This window comes from Argentina anserina, chromosome 6 (assembly GCF_933775445.1).
Source record: "Argentina anserina chromosome 6, drPotAnse1.1, whole genome shotgun sequence".
In the NCBI taxonomy this organism is placed as follows: Eukaryota; Viridiplantae; Streptophyta; class Magnoliopsida; order Rosales; family Rosaceae; genus Argentina; species Argentina anserina.
The window spans coordinates 32,800,001-32,818,271 of NC_065877.1; the positions used below are offsets into that span (position 1 = coordinate 32,800,001).

Consider the following 18,271-nt stretch of genomic DNA (forward strand, 5'->3'; position numbering starts at 1 on the left):
TGAGTGGAGGCTTAGAGGCTTACCTTTATGTGAAGAGGAGATACCTATTTATAGAGACAAATAGTGTATGCCCTTAGAAATTACCGAATGACCCTTGTGGGGCTAATGACGTATGTAATGGGTTTTCTAGCCAATTGGACCCTAAAATGGTGAGCAATCACGATGTTTAGCCATTTACATGGCGTATCGTTAACAATGTTAATTGTTGATCATTGGGTAACTGTATAAGAGAGGTTATTGACGTTATGTATTTGCATTTTGAAGTTGGTATTTTATATGATTATTGTTTAAAGCTTGGAGGTAAATATATTACATTGAACTTTTGAATCGTAAAAACCCAAAATCGACATGATATTTGCAGTTCTGATTTCTTTCGGTTCTGGAAACAAATTGTGCTAAATCCGGATCATTTTTTCTTTTTCGATTCTAGTTTCGATTTTAGAAAAAAAACCATTATTTTAAAACCGGTCTCATACCTATTTCCATTTGTTTCTTTTTTTAATCGCATGTCGTCAACGGACATAGCCGTGCCCAATTTGTACCCAAATAAAGTACGTGTATCCACACGTATTGGAAGGTATTTTAAGCGTGTTTGTATCGTGTCCGACACAGACATGTAATATGTGAGCAACATAACGTGTCCCTGCTTCTTAGGTAATGCAACTCCATTCTAAAGGTCTTAAATTAAAAATTAATTTCCAAATGGAAAGTCTTTAACAATATTGCCGGTACAGTTTATTCGATGAAAGTAAACAATCAACTCATCCGAAGATTTCTTTCACGTTTGAATTGATCGAGCCTCCCTCACCAAGATTGCATATCGAAGGTCTCCCCAGAAAAAAAAAACACAATGCAGAATATCCTTCTTAGTCCAAGAATAAACCTGAGCAGGACGAAGTCGGAGGATCAGCTCAGGGGTTCAAAGAAAGCATAGAAACAAAGTTTGGAGCGAAAGCGGTGGTTTTTGATAGTTCTAAGATAGTTACAATGAGGATGGTTCATCTAGTTCTCAATCTACGGAAACTTTCTCTACTTTTTAGGGTGGGTTCTGGAGACATTATTAATAAGTAGGTTTGTTCCGACAGTTCCTGATTACTCTTGAGTTCTTATTTTTATGGTTTTTTTATCATAGAAATTGTGTAGAGTTTTTTAGGTAGTTTTGCAAGATTCAATTCTCACTCAAACATTTGCAGGCAGATCATATTCATATTGTACATTTCTAGTTACTTTTGTTGGAAAAAATGGTTTGAAAAACCATTTAAAACCAAATTTTAATTGATTAATTAAATTAAGTTAAATTTATAAGTAATCAAAGATGAACATAGATTTGAGTTCTCCATAATGAGGGCTACAAGATCATATGTTTGTTTGTGTAATTTGGTTTGTGGGTGAATAAGAAATTGTCACTCAAAGATGGCTACTTAGAATGAGGGAAAGGTATTTGTCCCACATTGGAAAAGAGAAGTGTTGAAAAGACTTTATATAGAATCCATTGTGTATGGATTGTAAAGTGTGTAAGCCCCCTTATACCCTCTCGCGCACGCGCAGGGGGGGTGCAAATCCTAGGTGGCAAGGGAAACTCTTGTATGGCCGTGCGACCTGCAGACACGAATGCAACACCGAATTGAGGGTCGGAACGCAAATTCGGTTTTGACTGTTCAAATTCTTCTTTTGTAACAACTGAGTTATTGTGTGTTATGGAGAATTATAACAGAATTGAAATCAATTTTTGTAACATATGTAACTCATATATGTTATGATCTTTTGATTTCTATAACCGCCATCTTATTTATTGCTGATTGCAAATCCTCACAGTATAAATAGCCACCATCCTTTCATTGTAAGATAATCCCATTCGAAACACATTTCTCTCCCACTCTCAAAGTTCTTAGTTCTTCTCTGGTGATAGATAGAGGTACCTTTCGAGTTCGTTGAGGGTTCTAGTTAGTAGTGCAACTTTCTAGAATTGTTTAGTCGTTATATCCTGGGAGACAAGCGCCAAACATCCTTGCACCGGTAGAGGAGGCGTAAACGTCTTAAGGACAGTGTGGTATCACACACGTCTCGACTAGTTCTTCCATAACAAATCATTCGGTATTTTGGTTGAATTTCTTTTCATGTTCTTCATTTTTGATTTATAATTATTAATAATTCAGCTTATTAAATTATATATGCAATATATCACTGTTTCTTACAACAATCTTAAGACGTTTAATTTTGATATTGCTTATATAATTTGTATTCGATATTTATCTGAATTTTTTCAAGTAAACTTACACCTTGTGTGTGTGTTTCAGTTTCTAAAAATGACTAACGGAGAAAATTCTGGAAATGGCAAGGGACCTTTGGTGCCAACTGTGCCTACTGCTCCCGTTGTACCTGTCTCAGTATCCCATGGGGAAAAACCTGAGAAGTTTAACGGTTTGCATTTCAAGAGGTGGCAACAAAAGATGATGTTTTATCTGACAACTCTGAATCTTGCAAGATTTTTGACGGAGAATGCTCCTGAGTTAAAGGAAGATGACCATGGCGATCAAGCAAAGATTGCTGCTGTGAATGCATGGAATAATTCTGACTACTTATGTAGGAATTATATCATGAATCATGAATGGTCTAGCCGACTCATTGTACAATGTGTACATTAGCATAGGAACGGCAAATGAGCTATGGGAATCCTTGGAGAAAAAATATAAAACCGAGGATGCCGGCGCCAAGAAGTTTATCGTGGGCCGTTTCCTTGATTATAAAATGGTGGATTCCAAAACTGTGATGAGTCAATTCTCTGAGATTCAGCTAATCCTGCATGAGATTCACGCTGAAGGAATGCAACTAGGTGAAAGTTTTCAAGTGGCATGTGCTATTCAAAAGTTACCACCTGCTTGGAAGGACTTCAAGAATTATTTGAAGCACAAGCGAAAGGAAATGACCATGGAGGATCTAGAGGTTAGACTTCGCATTGAGGAAGACAACCGAGGATCCGAAAAGAAAGCATGGATCAATGATGTCTCTGCCAAGGCAAACATGATGGAACATGGTCAAGGTTCCAAAAACAAGAAAGGCAAGTATCATGGGTCCAAACTGGGGCCGAAAGGAGGCATCTCCAAGAAGCCAAGGTTTGAAGGCAAGTGCTACAACTATGACAAGACTGGTCACAAGTCTGTGGACTGCAACAAACCAAAGAGGAACAAAAAGAGAGAGGCAAACCTGATTGAAGCCGTCACTCAGGAGGTTGCAGACATGAACCTCTGTTGTATGATATCATATGATAGCATGGAAAAAGTCAGTGATTATGACTGGGGACTAAATGACTTAGAGCTATGGTATGACCAAGCCAAGTTTTTGGATTGATCTGTAGAACAGAACTGAAATTATCGAATAAATTGATGTATGTTCTTAAGGATTTTATGAGTATAAAACTCCGTGTTGACAAATGTGTTTTGTCTGAAATTGACATAGAGCCATGGGTGGTGGATTGTTTATTGTCAAAAACTAGTTATTACACCTATATAAGTCTTCCTAATTTATGGTAGCGAAGAATATAATATATGTCAATTAACATGCACAAGTGTGAACTTGTGTAGAGACAAAACTGATTAGATCATCTTCCAAAGTATTGAAAGAAACAATGAACCCCTTGATCTGATTCATACAGATGTGTGTGATTTAAAATCAACGGTATCTAGAGGGAATAATAAATACTTTATTACCTTCATAGATGATAGCATGAAATATTGCTATGTGTATTTGCTAAAATACAAAAGTGAGGCCATAGAGAAGTTCATTCTCTATAAAAAGGTTGAGAACCAACTCAACAAGAAAATTAAGGCACTAAGAAGTGACCGAGGGGGTGAGTATAAATCGCCATTTGCTGAGACTTGTGCTCAGAATGGGATTATACATCAAAGGACTGTTTCATACTCACCACAATCAAATGGTGTAGCAAAACACAAAAATCATACTCTAAAGGATATGATGAATGTTATGCTACTCAGTTTTGAGATGCCACCCAACATGTGGGGAGACGCGATTCTCATGGCAAATTACCTTTTAAATAAGGTGCCCAAAAGGAAAAAAGAGAAAAACTCCATATGAGTTATGGAAAGGGAGAAAACCATCATACAAATACTTAAAAGTATGGGAATGTTTGGCAAAAGTGAAAATTCCTAAACCTAAATAGGTGAAGAATTGGCCTAAAACAGTGATTGCATCTTTATTGGATATGCACATAACAGTTCGGCTTATCGATTCCTAGCCCACGATTCGAATATTCCTGAAATTCATAAGGATACGATAATGGAATTGAGAAATGCATCTTTCTTTGAAAATGTATTTCCACGGAAGTCTAGAGAGGAATTTAATTCTTCTAAATGGGCACGTGAAGACAACCGAGCCGAAACTGATGATGCTCAGGATCAAGAATCTGAGTCGAAGTCCGAATCTGAGTCTGAGGTTGAACCTAGACGAAGTAAAAGGGCAAGGACCGCAAAGTCCTATGGACCTGACTTCTTGTCATATATGGTTGAAGGTGATCCCCGTACCTTCAAAGAGGCAGTTAGCTCTATTGATGGTCCTCTATGGAAAGAAGCAATCAAAAGTGAGGTTGACTCCATCATGCAAAATCACACTTGGGAATTAGTGGATTTGCCACCTGGATGTAAGCCTTTGACTTCCAAGTGGATTTTCAAAACGAAATTAAAAGTTGATGGGTCAATAGACAAGTACAAGACTAGACTTGTTATTAAAGGCTATAGGCAAAATGAGGGTTTGGTTTATTTTGACACTTATTCTCCTGTGACGAGAATAACATCCATACGGATGGTACTTGCAAGTGCAGCGTTGCACAAACTTGAAGTACACCAAATGGATGTAAAGACGGCTTTCCTAAATGGAGATGTAGAAGAAGAAATCTACATGGAACAACAAGAAGGTTTTTCTGCTCCTTCTCAGAGTAAGAAGGTGTGCAGATTGGTTAAGTCATTATATAGCTTAAAACAAGCACCAAAACAATGACATGAGAAATTTGATAATACCATGATCACCAGTGGATTTAGAATAAATGAAGGTGATAAGTGTGTATATATCAAAGACACTGAAAATGGATATATCATTTTATGTCTGTATGTGGATGATATGCTTATCGGTGGGAGCAACGATAAGATGATCAAGTCTACTAAAGACATGTTGAATTCTAAGTTTGACATGAAAGACTTGGGACTTGGTGATGTCATTTTAGGAATTAAAATTACGAGAACATCAAAAGGGCTAGTGTTGAGTCAAACACACTATGTGGACAATATTCTTGGGAAATTTGACAATGAAGGTTCTGGAATTGTCAGAACTCCTGTAGATTTGAATCTACATTTGTCCAAGAATAAAGGTGAAAGTGTTTCTCAATTAGAGTATTCAAGAATAATTGGGAGTCTAATGTACTTAACAAGTTGTACAAGATCTAGCTTATGCGGTTCATAAGCTAAGTAGGTACACGAGTAATCCTGGAGCTATGCATTGGCAAGCGATTGGAAGAGTACTCAAATACCTAAGGTATACTCGTACCTACGGGTTGCACTACACATCATACCCAGCTGTTATAGAAGGGTTCACTGATGCGAACTGGATATCTGACATGAAAGACTCAAAGTCTACTAGCGGATATGTATTTACGCTAGGGGGTGGAGTCGTGTCCTGGAAGTCCTCAAAACAAACAGTTATAACTAGATCCACAATGGAGTCTGAGTTTGTAGCACTAGACAAATGTGGGGAGGAAGCAGAATGGCTACGCCAGTTCATAGAGGACATTCCTAGATGGACAAAACCTGTGCCTGCGATCGGTATACATTGTGATAGTCAATCTGCAATTAGCAGGGCACAGAGTAAGATGTATAATGGTAAGTCTAGACACATTCGTCGAAGACATAATACCATTAGGCAACTACTCTCAACTGGAGTTATCTCTATAGACTATGTAAAGTCTAAGGATAATATTGCTGCTCCTTTAACTAAAGGGTTAAACAGAGAGTTAGTTGAAAAATCATCGAAGGGAATGGGACTAAAGCCCATTGGAAATTAAAAATCACTACAGTGGATACCCAACCTAGCTGACTGAAGATCCCAAGATCTAGGTTCAAAAGGGAAAACCAAACTGTAGAGATTAGTTCGGATCACTGTGGGGAGTTCCCCAAGTCCATTCCTATGATAAAAACCAGTGATACCCGTAAAGGATGAAGTTAAGTTAAAACTTTTAATGATTCTTATGCGTCGAGAAATCGAGCAGAGTAATGCGGGTTACTCTTAATTAAGAGATCACCTATGCAAGAGAGAAGTGGGGCCGCTTATAGGGGAGTTAATGAGGGCATAACTCTTATCAAACTACTTGCAGAACCAGGCGTGTGTTCCATGGCCAAAATGGGCACAAAAATGAGAACCGAAGTGTACCAGGGAGACTCCTGTGTAAAGTATGTTATCATTTACACAAATGACGAATAGTTCAAAGACATCGCGTATACTATTTAGTTAGTAAAGTAAGCATACTTTTATAAGGGAAGGTTCAAAGGGTCAAACCTACCTATCCTATGCAGGTTTCAACCGTAGAAATCTATCACCAAATTCTATCGAGTCTTTGGTGGCCAATTTCATTCATGTGGGGAATTGTTGGAAAAACCATTTAAAACCAAATTTTAATTGATTAATTAAATTAAGTTAAATTTATAATTAATCAAAGATGAACATAGATTTGAGTTCTCCATAATGAGGGCTACAAGATCATATGTTTGTTTGTGTAATTTGGTTTGTGGGTGAATAAGAAATTGTCACTCAAAGATGGCTACTTAGAATGAGGGAAAGGTATTTGTCCCACATTGGAAAAGAGAAGTGTTGAAAAGACTTTATATAGAATCCATTGTGTATGGATTGTAAAGTGTGTAAGCCCCCTTATACCCTCTCGCGCACGCGCAGGGGGGGTGCAAATCCTAGGTGGCAAGGGAAACTCGTGTATGGCCGTGCGACCTGCGGACACGAATGCAACACCGAATTGAGGGTCGGAACGCAAATTCGGTTTTGACTGTTCAAATTCTTCTTTTGTAACAACTGAGTTATTGTGTGTTATGGAGAATTATAACAGAATTGAAATCAATTTTTGTAACATATGTAACTCATATATGTTATGATCTTTTGATTTCTATAACCGCCATCTTATTTATTGGTGATTGCAAATCCTCATAGTATAAATAGCCACCATCATTTCATTGTAAGATAATCCCATTCGAAACACATTTCTTTCCCACTCTCAAAGTTCTTAGTTCTTCTCTGGTGATAGATAGAGGTACCTTTCGAGTTCGTTGAGGGTTCTAGTTAGTAGTGCAACTTTCTAGAATTGTTTAGTCGTTATATCCTCGGAGACAAGCGCCAAGCATCCTTGCACCGGTAGAGGAGGCGTAAACGTCTTAAGGACAGTGTGGTATCACACACGTCTCGACTAGTTCTTCCATAACAAATCATTCGGTATTTTGGTTGAATTTCTTTTCGTGTTCTTCATTTCTGATTTATAATTATTGATAATTCAACTTATTAAATTATATATGCAATATATCACTGTTTCTTACAACAACTTTCTATCAATTTATGGCTGATGTCCATTTCAATCTTTTGCAAAACTTAGAAGACTACACTTCTTCGTGTTAGGAATTTATGGTTTATTGAAACTAAGAACATAAAACTTAAAGAAAACACATAAGAAGATTTGGATTACATTGTGACTATTCTCCTTGATTATAAAATTAGACTACAACAATTAAATATAGGACTCAAGATATAAAATAAAGATTATGTCATTGCTATATAATTGTTATAAACCTAATATATTTCTAACACCATTCCTCAGCCATATGCTTGGGGACAAGTATAGTGGTTGGATTAAAATACACAACATAAAAAGCTAATTACATCCCAATTCAAAATCCAACATCCTAGCTAGAAGCAAAATAGCATAGTTCCTTGAGCAAGATGACTTGATTGTAGTAGTTGCAGCAGGACATTGAGGGGGTAGCTGAATTTCCACAAAAGGTAGCAAAATGAATAAAACTCTAATATTTGATGTATTTGCTAAACAATTGAACTTTGAAGGTGAAACTAACTCCACACTGCTGAGAATATATCAAGTTGCCTCAAACTTCAAGCATTAACACATCTAATTTATGAACATCAACTAGCAACCCAACAACACCATATGATAGTAGAAGAAGCAAATACATGCATCCCCTCTCTATTGATATTAGAGATCAGACTGAAATCTTCGCATCTCTTCATTACCAAAGCAACATAACAAATGAAATGTGGACAATATCTCACAAATAGGCAAAACTAGCATATGGGTATACATTCTAACCATAATTCAACTTACCATGCGAATTCACCAGTTTGAAAACAAAATTATAAAATTCTTCGTCATTCTTGACTTCAAAACATTTTGATAAAAAGAGAAAACCGGAAAACTGATGATATCATAAACAACAACCAAAGGCTCCATGAATTTAAGCAAGTGAATCTCTAAATCTGAGGAATATCAACAAAATCTTGTTGTACATATTGCTTAGTATAAAAGATCCATGAGGAGCAGATATATAATGAAATAATTCTCGTAGCTTCTAGTTAAAAACGTCAATAGCACCTAAGTGCCAACATAAACTAATATTAACTTTGAATGCTTCTATGCTCAATTGCCCATGCTTCATTAATCAATGCAGAAGTTGCAATATAAAGCCACACATGGGCATCAACAACATACAGATCCTTCAAACGAGCAGTAGAGCCTATTTCTCAATTCTAGAAACCAATTAATCATCTCCCAAAAATGTACTCGTCTAACACAAGAGCCACACAAACCAATCTGAAATCCAACTCATTCAGCCCGAATCACTAGTCCAAAACAATCATTAAAATTCTTCTTCAAACTTCAACTTACACTTCAATTAAGATGTCAAAAATAGACAAATGATGGCCATAGGCAAAACATCTGAGACTTCAATTTGAATAATGTGCTCCCAGTGCTAGAGAGCTCAAAAAAGAAGAGATTACCAAATTCTTTGAATAGAGAAATCGATTGTGTTTGCTCAATCCCCACCCTCGACGTCACGCGTGGACGGAATCTACAATGGAAGTCTGACGCTTCGGTGACGAGATCGAGAGAGATAGTATGACCAGAGATCGATGAGCTTTGATAATCCGGCGTCAGTGTGAATGGCATAAAAGAGAACTACCACAATGTGGACAAAGAGGATTGAGATGAGGGCAAAAACTGGATAGGATTTTGAATTTGGGGAAATTGAAAGTGAAAGCAAATCTACCGAAATCAAAGGCGCGAAAGCTAAAATTAGAAGCCATAAGGTCACAGATCGTGGCCATGGGCTCATATACCATGTTAGAAATTCATGATTTATTGAAATTAAGAGTATAAAACTTAAAGAAAACGGAGAAGAAGTTTTAGATTACATTGTGACTATTCTCCTTGATTACAAAATGAGGCTACAACAGTTACATATAAGGCTCAAGATATAAACTGATGATTATACCCTTGCGATATAATTATTATAAAGAGAGAGGTTCTATTCAGTGTTCTAAATATCGGATATATCGGTAATATTTAGAAAACGATACGATATCGTCCATATCGGTTGAATATATCGGTCAAACTTTGATTTTTTTTTTCAATTTTTTTTCAATTTTGTAATATTTATTCCCTTTCTTTTTTTTGAAAAGCTTATATTTTTTTCTTTTTTCCATATATATTTTTAATTTTTATATATATTTTAAATATATATGATTAACTTCAAGCCTAAATAATTATTCTTAAATACTTATTTTTATTATTAGTATCGTTCGTTCGTGTACTTTAATTGTCACAAAATCAAGTATTTATTTTGTTTAGTTTACTTAGTACCATTTTTTAGTTTAGTTGGTACATATTGAAGTATAATTATATAAATTTTATTGAAAATAAGCAAATCCGATGAAACCAATATAAATCGATGTATCCCCGATATATCGTTTTACCCCTCGACCGATACGATACTGATAAGCGATATTTAGACCATTAGTTCTATTGCACTTCCCAAATTACTTTTTGTACCGCTATAATTTTTTTGTTTGACTTTTTCAACTTCCATGAAAATACCAGTTTGTCTTCAAACTTCATCACATGCACATGTCCCTCTCGATTCATCTCTGTAATATTGTAAGTAAAAACATTTTCTTGTGTTAGCACACTACAAAAAAATTGTGGAAATGACACTGTCACATCCCGGGACCCGCTCCGCCATAACATGATATTGTCCTCTTTAGACCTACCTCTCATGGTTTTATTTTTGGGATCTCACGAGCAACTTCCCAGTACGTCACTCATCCTTTGAATGCCCTAGCCCGAGCAAGTTTAACTTCTGAGTTCTCATCCATTCCGAAGCCATTGAGCCCCCAAAAGGTCTCGTGTTAGATGGAGGTTGACATGTATATATAAGGCGCATCACCCCCTCTCCGTTGGCCGATGTGGAATATTACAATCCACCCCCATTTGAGGAACAAGGTCCCAAAACCAAGCACAAGTTCAAAGTAATCAATAATCAAATGAGTGTATTTTTGTGGAATTCCTGTTTCAAACAAATTATATATGAACATATATACCAAGAATATATCATTTGAACATACAGTGTCCAATTGTTCAATTCAAAAACATGTAACTCATTATATGGAACAACAATAGACCAAAACCTTGTAGCATGAGGACAAAAGTGAACTCATACCACTATTGATTATGAAAAGCGTTTAACCAACAATGAGGAGCTTCGATTCCTCATTGCACTACTCCTTCATTGACGTATATATGTAGAATACCGTAATCAGAACCCAGTTTGAAACGATTATACCATATATAGAGATAGGTGGAGGGTATTAAGGTAAACATGAGGAGGTATGTTTATGTTTTGAGGTTTTTTCACCAACAGTCCCTCAATTCTGGTGTATCTACCAATGTGATACCTCAACTCTTAATCGTACCAATGTGATACCCAGACTCTAGTATTGCTATCATTGAAATACTTCCGTAAGTTTTTTTCAACTTCTCTGTCATCTTGGTGACGTGGCAAGTACGTGAGGCCCACAAAAAGGGTTAAAAGACAAAATTAACCCCATCTGAGAGGAGCAATGTTTTTCCCGCCCTTTATCTTGAGAAAGACACCCAACAATTCCAATTTTGGCGCCAATTTTCCCTCCCTACTCCTTAATTTGTGTCTCTTATCTAAACTAAAGAACTACCGCCAACCAGTCGACCACAATCTAATAAAACCTAGATCAATCTCATTTTCTATTTTTACCCTAGCACTTGTTAAACTAACAGAATAAATATAGAATTTTATATGGAACATCTTATTTCCACAATCTCATAAGAATATAAAAACACATAACTTAACGAAATTCAACTACATGTTTAAGTACCATTAGTTCTTACAAGCAAAAATCATGGCAGATCAACATAAAAAGTGACAACTAATGGTACTTAACACATGTATTTGAATTTCGTTAAGTTATGTGTTTCTATATTCTTATGAGATTGTGGAAATGAGATGTTCCATATAAATTTCTATATTTATTCTGTTAGTTTAACAAGTGTTAGGGTAAAAATAGAAAATGAGATTGATCTAGGTTTTATCAGATTGTGGTCGATTGGTTGGCGGTAGTTCTTTAGTTTAGATAAGAGACACAAATTAAGGAGTAGGGAGGGAAAATTGGCGCCAAAATTGGAATTGTTGGGTGTATTTCTCAAGGTAAAGGGCGGGAAAAACATTGCTTCTCTCAGATGTGGTTAATTTTGTCTTTTAACCCTCTTTGTGGGCCTCACGGACTTGCCACGTCACCAAGATAACGGATAAGTTGAAAAAAACTGACAGAAGTACTTCAATGATAGCAATACTAGAGTCTGGGTATCACATTGGTACGATTAAGAGTTGAGGTATCACATTAGTAAGTACACCAGAATTGAGGGACTGTTGGTGAAAAAAAACTCTTATGTTTTTGTAAAAGTTAAAAATAAAAAGGAGATGTATTGACCAGTAGAAGTGTAAACAATAGTTTGGAGGTGCAAATAAATCTAACCATTAGATTTTTTATTTTTCTAATGGTGAAATCTAACCGCATGTAGAAGAGGCATATGGTAATATGGTATGTCTTTAATGGAACACCGTGATAACATGCCTAACTTAATAATTTCGATTCCAAAACTTTAAATATTATACTAACTGAAAAACCAGTACCGAGCTTTTGGTTTTATGGGATATCGTTTTTATTAATGAATTATAAATTGAGGATTACAAAGTATGTAAACTCATAACCAAAAAAACTAGCCTTCAACCTGATTAAAATGAGAGAGGGCTAGCGAATCACTAATCTATGGACCAAAGACTGTATAACCAAATACGATTAGTCAAAAATACCACCTAATCTACACACACACCATCTAGGCTAGCTAATTAACATTGTCGTTGCTATCGCCAACATCTGCCATTAAATAGTGAGGAGCGCAAAATCCGAGCATTGATGTCAGAGTAACAGATGCTAGACTACTCTCATTTCACAAATATGATGGAAACCCGCAACCTAAACAACACTAAAGACTATCGAAACCAAAGTCAGGAAGGAGTTTTCGGCTATCATGGTTGGAGTGCAAAATGGCTCTGAAACTTGTTATGCGTTATTTTCGAAACAGTTTAGTCTTAAATACATCTTTTATTATTTATAAACTCGGACAATTTTAATGGTCCGACCGCTTGGTTGAAAGAGCCGAGCCGGGTTTGGGCCGGCTCCCCAATGAAAATCCGATTGTAAGTTGAACCAAGCAGATGGAGGACCTTTTTAAACAAACAAAAAAAAGAAAAAGAAAAGATCAAGGACCCCGCTTACCAATTATCGTCAATGTGGGATCTGACGTCTGATCCCGGTTGTTTTGATCTTGTTACGAACTTCTAAACTTCCAGGAACCAACGAAAGCGCGCAGAACGACAGAAACAGAACAGAAACAGAAACAGAAACAGAAACAGAAACAGGAAGGAACGTCAGGAGTCCCCACTCGGCCACCAATACTATTCAATACAATACTTAAACATTCCACATTCGCTTCCTTGATGATTCGGATCACGTTTTCAATAACTTAGCCTTCAATCTTCTCCTATATACTCTTTAAAATCTCTGGCCGTCGGAGGCTTGTGAGAGCAAGTCAACCGTAATCTCCGCCTTCCGCGTTTTCTCTGTACTTTTTGAATCACAAAAAGCCCTTCTGAATCTTTTATTTGCATAAATCTCATATTTCAGATTCTCTTCTTCTTCCTGATCACAACATAGCTGCCCAGATTGGTTAATGCGACAACCTCAAACCTCCCACAGGTCCTGCTCCAACTAAATTTCTAGCCTTTCATATATTATTTATATTCATGATGAAGCTTAAGATTCTGACTTTGCATATATATTTTGTCGCTGTTTATATTTGAATTCATAACGTTTTGTTTTTGACATGTGGAAATCATGCATTGACTGAATTTGGATAACACAGTTATACAGAAAAAAGGGGTTTCTTTTGAAGTTGTCTATATATGGAGTCTCCCTAATAAGGATTTTAAATAATTGCAGTGTTTGTTTCAAATGGCGAAGTCTAGTTCTGGGTCTGAGTTCTTGAAGAGTTTCAAGATTCCCATGTATGTACTTGATTCCAATTCGAAGAGTGATGGGGAGAAAGTTCCTGATGTACCTGAGTGTCCAGTTTTGGTGTTCATCAACTCCAAAAGTGGTGGTCAGCTCGGTGGCAATCTTCTGGTGACTTATCGTCAGCTGCTCAATGACTGTCAGGTAGATTGTTAGGGATTAAATGTTGATATATTTTTCGGTTTGAAGTTTCAGGTTTGATTAGTATTTTGGTTGCTGTTAGCTAATGTTGTAGCTGAATTTCAGGTTTTCGATGTGGGGGAAGAGGCTCCTGATAAGGTGCTGCGCCAAATTTATGTCAATCTAGAAACGCTCAAGCGCAATGGGGATGAATTTGCTACCAAGATTCAAGAGAAACTGAGGATCATTGTGAGTCAAGATGTCTAATGGACATCAGTGGTGTCTGTGTGTGTTTGGGGGGTTTTTTCTTGACATTGAGGTGTTATCCTTGATGTTTCTGAAATGTGAAGGAAACTCTTATAGGTTGCAGGTGGTGATGGCACAGCTGGCTGGCTTCTTGGAGTTGTTTCTGATATGAAATTAGCTCATTCGCCGCCTATAGCAACTGTACCCTTGGGAACTGGAAACAATCTTCCATTTGCATTTGGCTGGGTATGTATTTCTCATCCCGACTCCTGCGTGCTTTGTGTTCTTGATTCACTAGTAGAATGGCATTCTTTACTCGTCGAGATTCATATACATAATTGTGGAGCAATTGCTTGTAAAAGATTCAGAAGACAGACATGCATGCTTAATTACTTTCTAGATTCTCTTAGTTAGTCTAATTACTAGAAGATGTGCAGTCAACAGATTTTTCCATTCATTGATTTGACACTTATGTTGCAGCAACCCTCAAGTAGACTGCAGTATTTTTATCTGCTCTGCCTTTTAAATGTTTTGACTAATAGTAACATATAAATCAGTAGTAAGTTTATTGCACCATATATCTATCGGCTGAAAGCTAAGTAGCACATCAATTGATTCCGTGACTTGTACATGCATTAAATTCTGTTTGTTAATTTCAGGGAAAGAAAAATCCTGGAACAGATACTCATGCTGTGGAGTCCTTTTTGCGTCAAGTAAAGGGAGCCAAGGAAATGAAGATAGACAGGTTCACCAATGAAAAATAATTTTTCTTACATGTTGTTAATGTTTGAGCTATAGCACACGGAAGTGCTGCGTAAAAGTCATAGAAATTTTCTTTTAAAGCATCCCCTAGGCAATATATTCTTGTAGATATCTGTAGTTGATGAAGTTTTGAGTACTAATTCTTGACACCAATCTTATTCATCTGCTCTTTGTTTAGGGAATTTATACATTTGTGTTGCAACTCTAACAATTAATCTATTCTCAGTAAATAGAAGTTTAAAATTTTCTTTTCCTTTTACTGATCTAGCTGGCACCTTCTCATGAGGATGAAGATTCCAAAAGGTGGTCCATTGGATCCTATTGCACCTCTCGAGCTACCCCATTCTCTGCATGCTTTTGGCCGCGTCCCCGAAACAAATGAGCTGAACATGGTAACTATCTTCATTCTCTATCACATTTAAATTTTTCTAAACCAAAAGAAACAGTTCCATTGCTCCAAGGAGTAGCAGGAAGATAAGCTTTGTTCATTTGGTAACTAAATTGAGATCTAATGTTGATGGACATAGATTTATTAGATTTAGTGCTACAAACTTGCTGTTTTAAGTTGTAACGGAATTATGATATGATTCCCATCTGCGGTGTTCGAAGGTGTACCAGGCATAGAAAAAGGGGCACCAGTTGCTCATTTTTCATTTATGACTAATCAAGAAAATGGAATCGAGTCACACAAATTGTAGAAGAAGTTTCATGTCAAGATATTACTCTGAAAAGCTTGATGGTGATTGCTCTGCATTATAGGCATGTAGCAATCTTGGTCTGTTTTCTTACACATCTAATGTTGGAATGCTTTTGCAGGAAGGCTTCCATACATTTCGTGGGGGATTTTGGAACTACTTCAGTATGGGTAAGAGTGCTTTCCCTTGGATTCTTTCACAAAGTTTGAAGTTTAATATGCAAACTTACCTGATTCTTTCTAGTGCCCATCTCCTTTTCTGAGTCCATTTAATTCAATCTCTCTCGTCTTTCACATATATGCTGGCTAATTGCTGGCAGTATCCTCTTTCCCTAAACTGTGTCCCTTTGAACTTAACCCTACTTCTTCATGGTTTTCTTAGGAATGGATGCTGAAGTATCATATGCGTTTCATTCAGAGAGGAAATTGCATCCTGAAAAGTTCAAAAACCAGCTAGTTAATCAGGTACACTTCCTGCAAATTCATTATGATTCATGGACATAATGTAGCAACTTGATTATAAATATTTAAAATGGGAAATTTATAATAAAAGTTCAAAATTTGGAGTAAAATGCAGCATTCACCATGGATGTTAATTGGAGCAGGTTTGAACATACAAACAGTATTGGCAATCTTAATATATTCATTTCAACTAATACAGGATTGTTTAGAGAGAAACTTTCTGGCATAGAATTGCTTGAAGAAATTCTTTAAAGCATTCTTGTCCTCCAGTTCAACTGCATACTTCGACCTGGTCTTATTTCTCTACTAATCATATATGCAGTCTACTTATGCAAAGCTTGGGTGTTCACAAGGCTGGTTTTCTCCTTCCCTTGCTCAGAATTCTGCCCGGTGAGCATTTATGTTTTCTGAAGTTTACGGTTAGCATTCAAAATTCAACAAGTCCATATATCTAGGATCACTATTGATTCACACATTTGGATTTGGGATTTTGTCTCTTATTTACTTCTGCATTCTATTTATGTATTTATGTTGCACCTTATCCCTGATGACCGTGTTGATTAAATTGTATCTTTAAAATAGGAATATAGCTCAATTTGCGAAGGTGATGATTATGAAAAACCATGGGGATGACTGGGACGAGCTCATCCTTCCTCCCAGGTAAATTGTTGTCTATTATAAGATAGTTGAACCTGGTGGTTCTTGATTCATGCCAACTGGTGTATGACCTCCATGCAAATTACTTCTCTGATTAAAAATTAGAAAAGTGATTCGTGCTGATTATGTCCATCGCTTAGTTATCAGGTCTCTTGATTACTTGTAGTACTCCTTGTACTATTTATTCTTTGTTTTCTTGGGTGGTGGTGAACTGCTGACAAATATTCTTCCCACCACTCAATTTTGCTGGTTCTGCTTGTATAGATGTTGTTGCTTCTGCTTATTTGTTTCTTGTAGTTGATAAATTAAGGGGTTCACTGCTTCTTCCACTAATTCCAACACTGATTCATTTAGCACGCAAGAGAGCAATATCTCTTGCTTGCGCAAGTTTTAAATTGAATCTGTGTTTGTTATTCTCCTCATTGGTACTTGAAGTAGTTTCGTAATTTCCTCTGATATTTCTGTCAACTTTATCCTGTTATTCTTTCTCTCAACAGCATCAAGTCAATTGTCTGCCTCAATTTGCCTAGCTTTTCTGGTGGATTTAATCCTTGGGGAACACCGAGTAGATGGAAGCGTAATGTGGGTCCAATTATATTACTTTTCCCTCTTTAGTCTTTCCAAAATTCGCTTAAAGTTATGATAGTTCCCAAATTCTGTATATCTTATATCTAACAGACATTTGTCCCATGATGACTTTACAGCAGTTCACCCCACCATTCGTAGATGATGGCCATATAGAGGTTGTAGGTTTTACTTCTGCTTGGCACGGACTTGTATTGCTTGCGCCAAAGGGACATGGGACTCGTCTTGCTCAGGTAAGAACTATATGATCGTTTTGTGGTCATGCAAATTGAAGATTAATCTGAAGAAGTGAATCAGAAGCTGGAACTCTGTTCTGGAATGACTTACACTATCCAGTGTTATACCTTGTATGATTCTGTTGTTCTTGTTAATTATAGGTCCGCCGAATCAAATTTCTGTTTCACAAAGGTGCAATTGATCAGACGTATATGAGAATTGATGGAGAACCCTGGAAGCAACCCCTTCCATCTGATGATGATACTGTGATGGTGGAAATATCTCACCTTGCCCAGGTCAACATTCTTGCTACCAATGGGTGCAGGTCTAAAAGCATACACAGTCCCTTAACTCCTCGGGCAGATGAAGGAGTTAATTCAGATGAAGAAACTCTTGAAGAAGAGTTCAGGAAGTTTGGTGCAGCAGACACATTCAAGCTTCCGGAAGAAATTGATATTTCTCGTCTTAGTTAACCCAACTCTAATCACGTCATACACTTGTTTGAAATTGATTACTCTCTCGCTATCTTCTTAGCGAGTTGCCGAGTTAGCTTAGTATCAATCAGTGAAGATCTATTCATCTTATTCTTTGGTGAAAAAATGTTTTTAGCTGTAAATGATTGGATATGCTGTGTATTGAAAATACTTGTCACCTTCATACAAGAATTATTTCCATTTGGCCATCAACCATTTCGGTGTCTACCGACCGTATTCATCAATTTTCGCAATGATCACTACAGGTCATATATCCATCAGTTTCAGTGATTATGCATGCTAGATGTCATTCTCCCCTGGG

The 18,271-nt window shown here is 36.7% G+C and overlaps 1 protein-coding gene across 3 annotated transcripts; it reads left to right on the forward strand.

Moving 5' to 3' along the window:
• Positions 1–13,061: 13,061 nt before the first annotated feature.
• On the forward strand, positions 13,062–18,162 carry LOC126797803 (diacylglycerol kinase 5-like). 3 transcript variants are annotated; one of them, XM_050524530.1, is made up of 14 exons: positions 13,063–13,258; positions 13,348–13,419; positions 13,663–13,878; positions 13,981–14,103; positions 14,218–14,346; positions 14,760–14,845; positions 15,131–15,254; positions 15,679–15,727; positions 15,939–16,021; positions 16,341–16,408; positions 16,601–16,678; positions 17,173–17,257; positions 17,380–17,493; positions 17,638–18,162. In XM_050524530.1, exons 3-14 carry the CDS (start codon positions 13,675–13,677, stop codon positions 17,947–17,949), a joined length of 1,455 nt encoding a protein of 484 aa, XP_050380487.1. In that variant the 5' UTR covers positions 13,063–13,258; positions 13,348–13,419; positions 13,663–13,674; the 3' UTR covers positions 17,950–18,162. The 3 variants fall into 3 exon arrangements, with proteins under 3 accessions (XP_050380488.1, XP_050380487.1, XP_050380486.1); XM_050524531.1 differs by having other exon boundaries at positions 13,062–13,419; positions 17,383–17,493; XM_050524529.1 differs by having other exon boundaries at positions 13,063–13,419.
• Positions 18,163–18,271: the final 109 nt, after the last annotated feature.

Bases quoted from the DNA above. Each gene is read 5' to 3' on its own strand.
- LOC126797803 (XM_050524529.1), top strand. From the start codon at position 13,675: ATGGCGAAGTCTAGTTCTGGGTCTGAGTTCTTGAAGAGTTTCAAGATT. The intron at 14,104-14,217 runs GTGAGTCAAGAT...AAACTCTTATAG, and splicing joins AAGAGAAACTGAGGATCATT to GTTGCAGGTGGTGATGGCAC. The intron at 17,494-17,637 runs GTAAGAACTATA...TGTTAATTATAG, and splicing joins ATGGGACTCGTCTTGCTCAG to GTCCGCCGAATCAAATTTCT.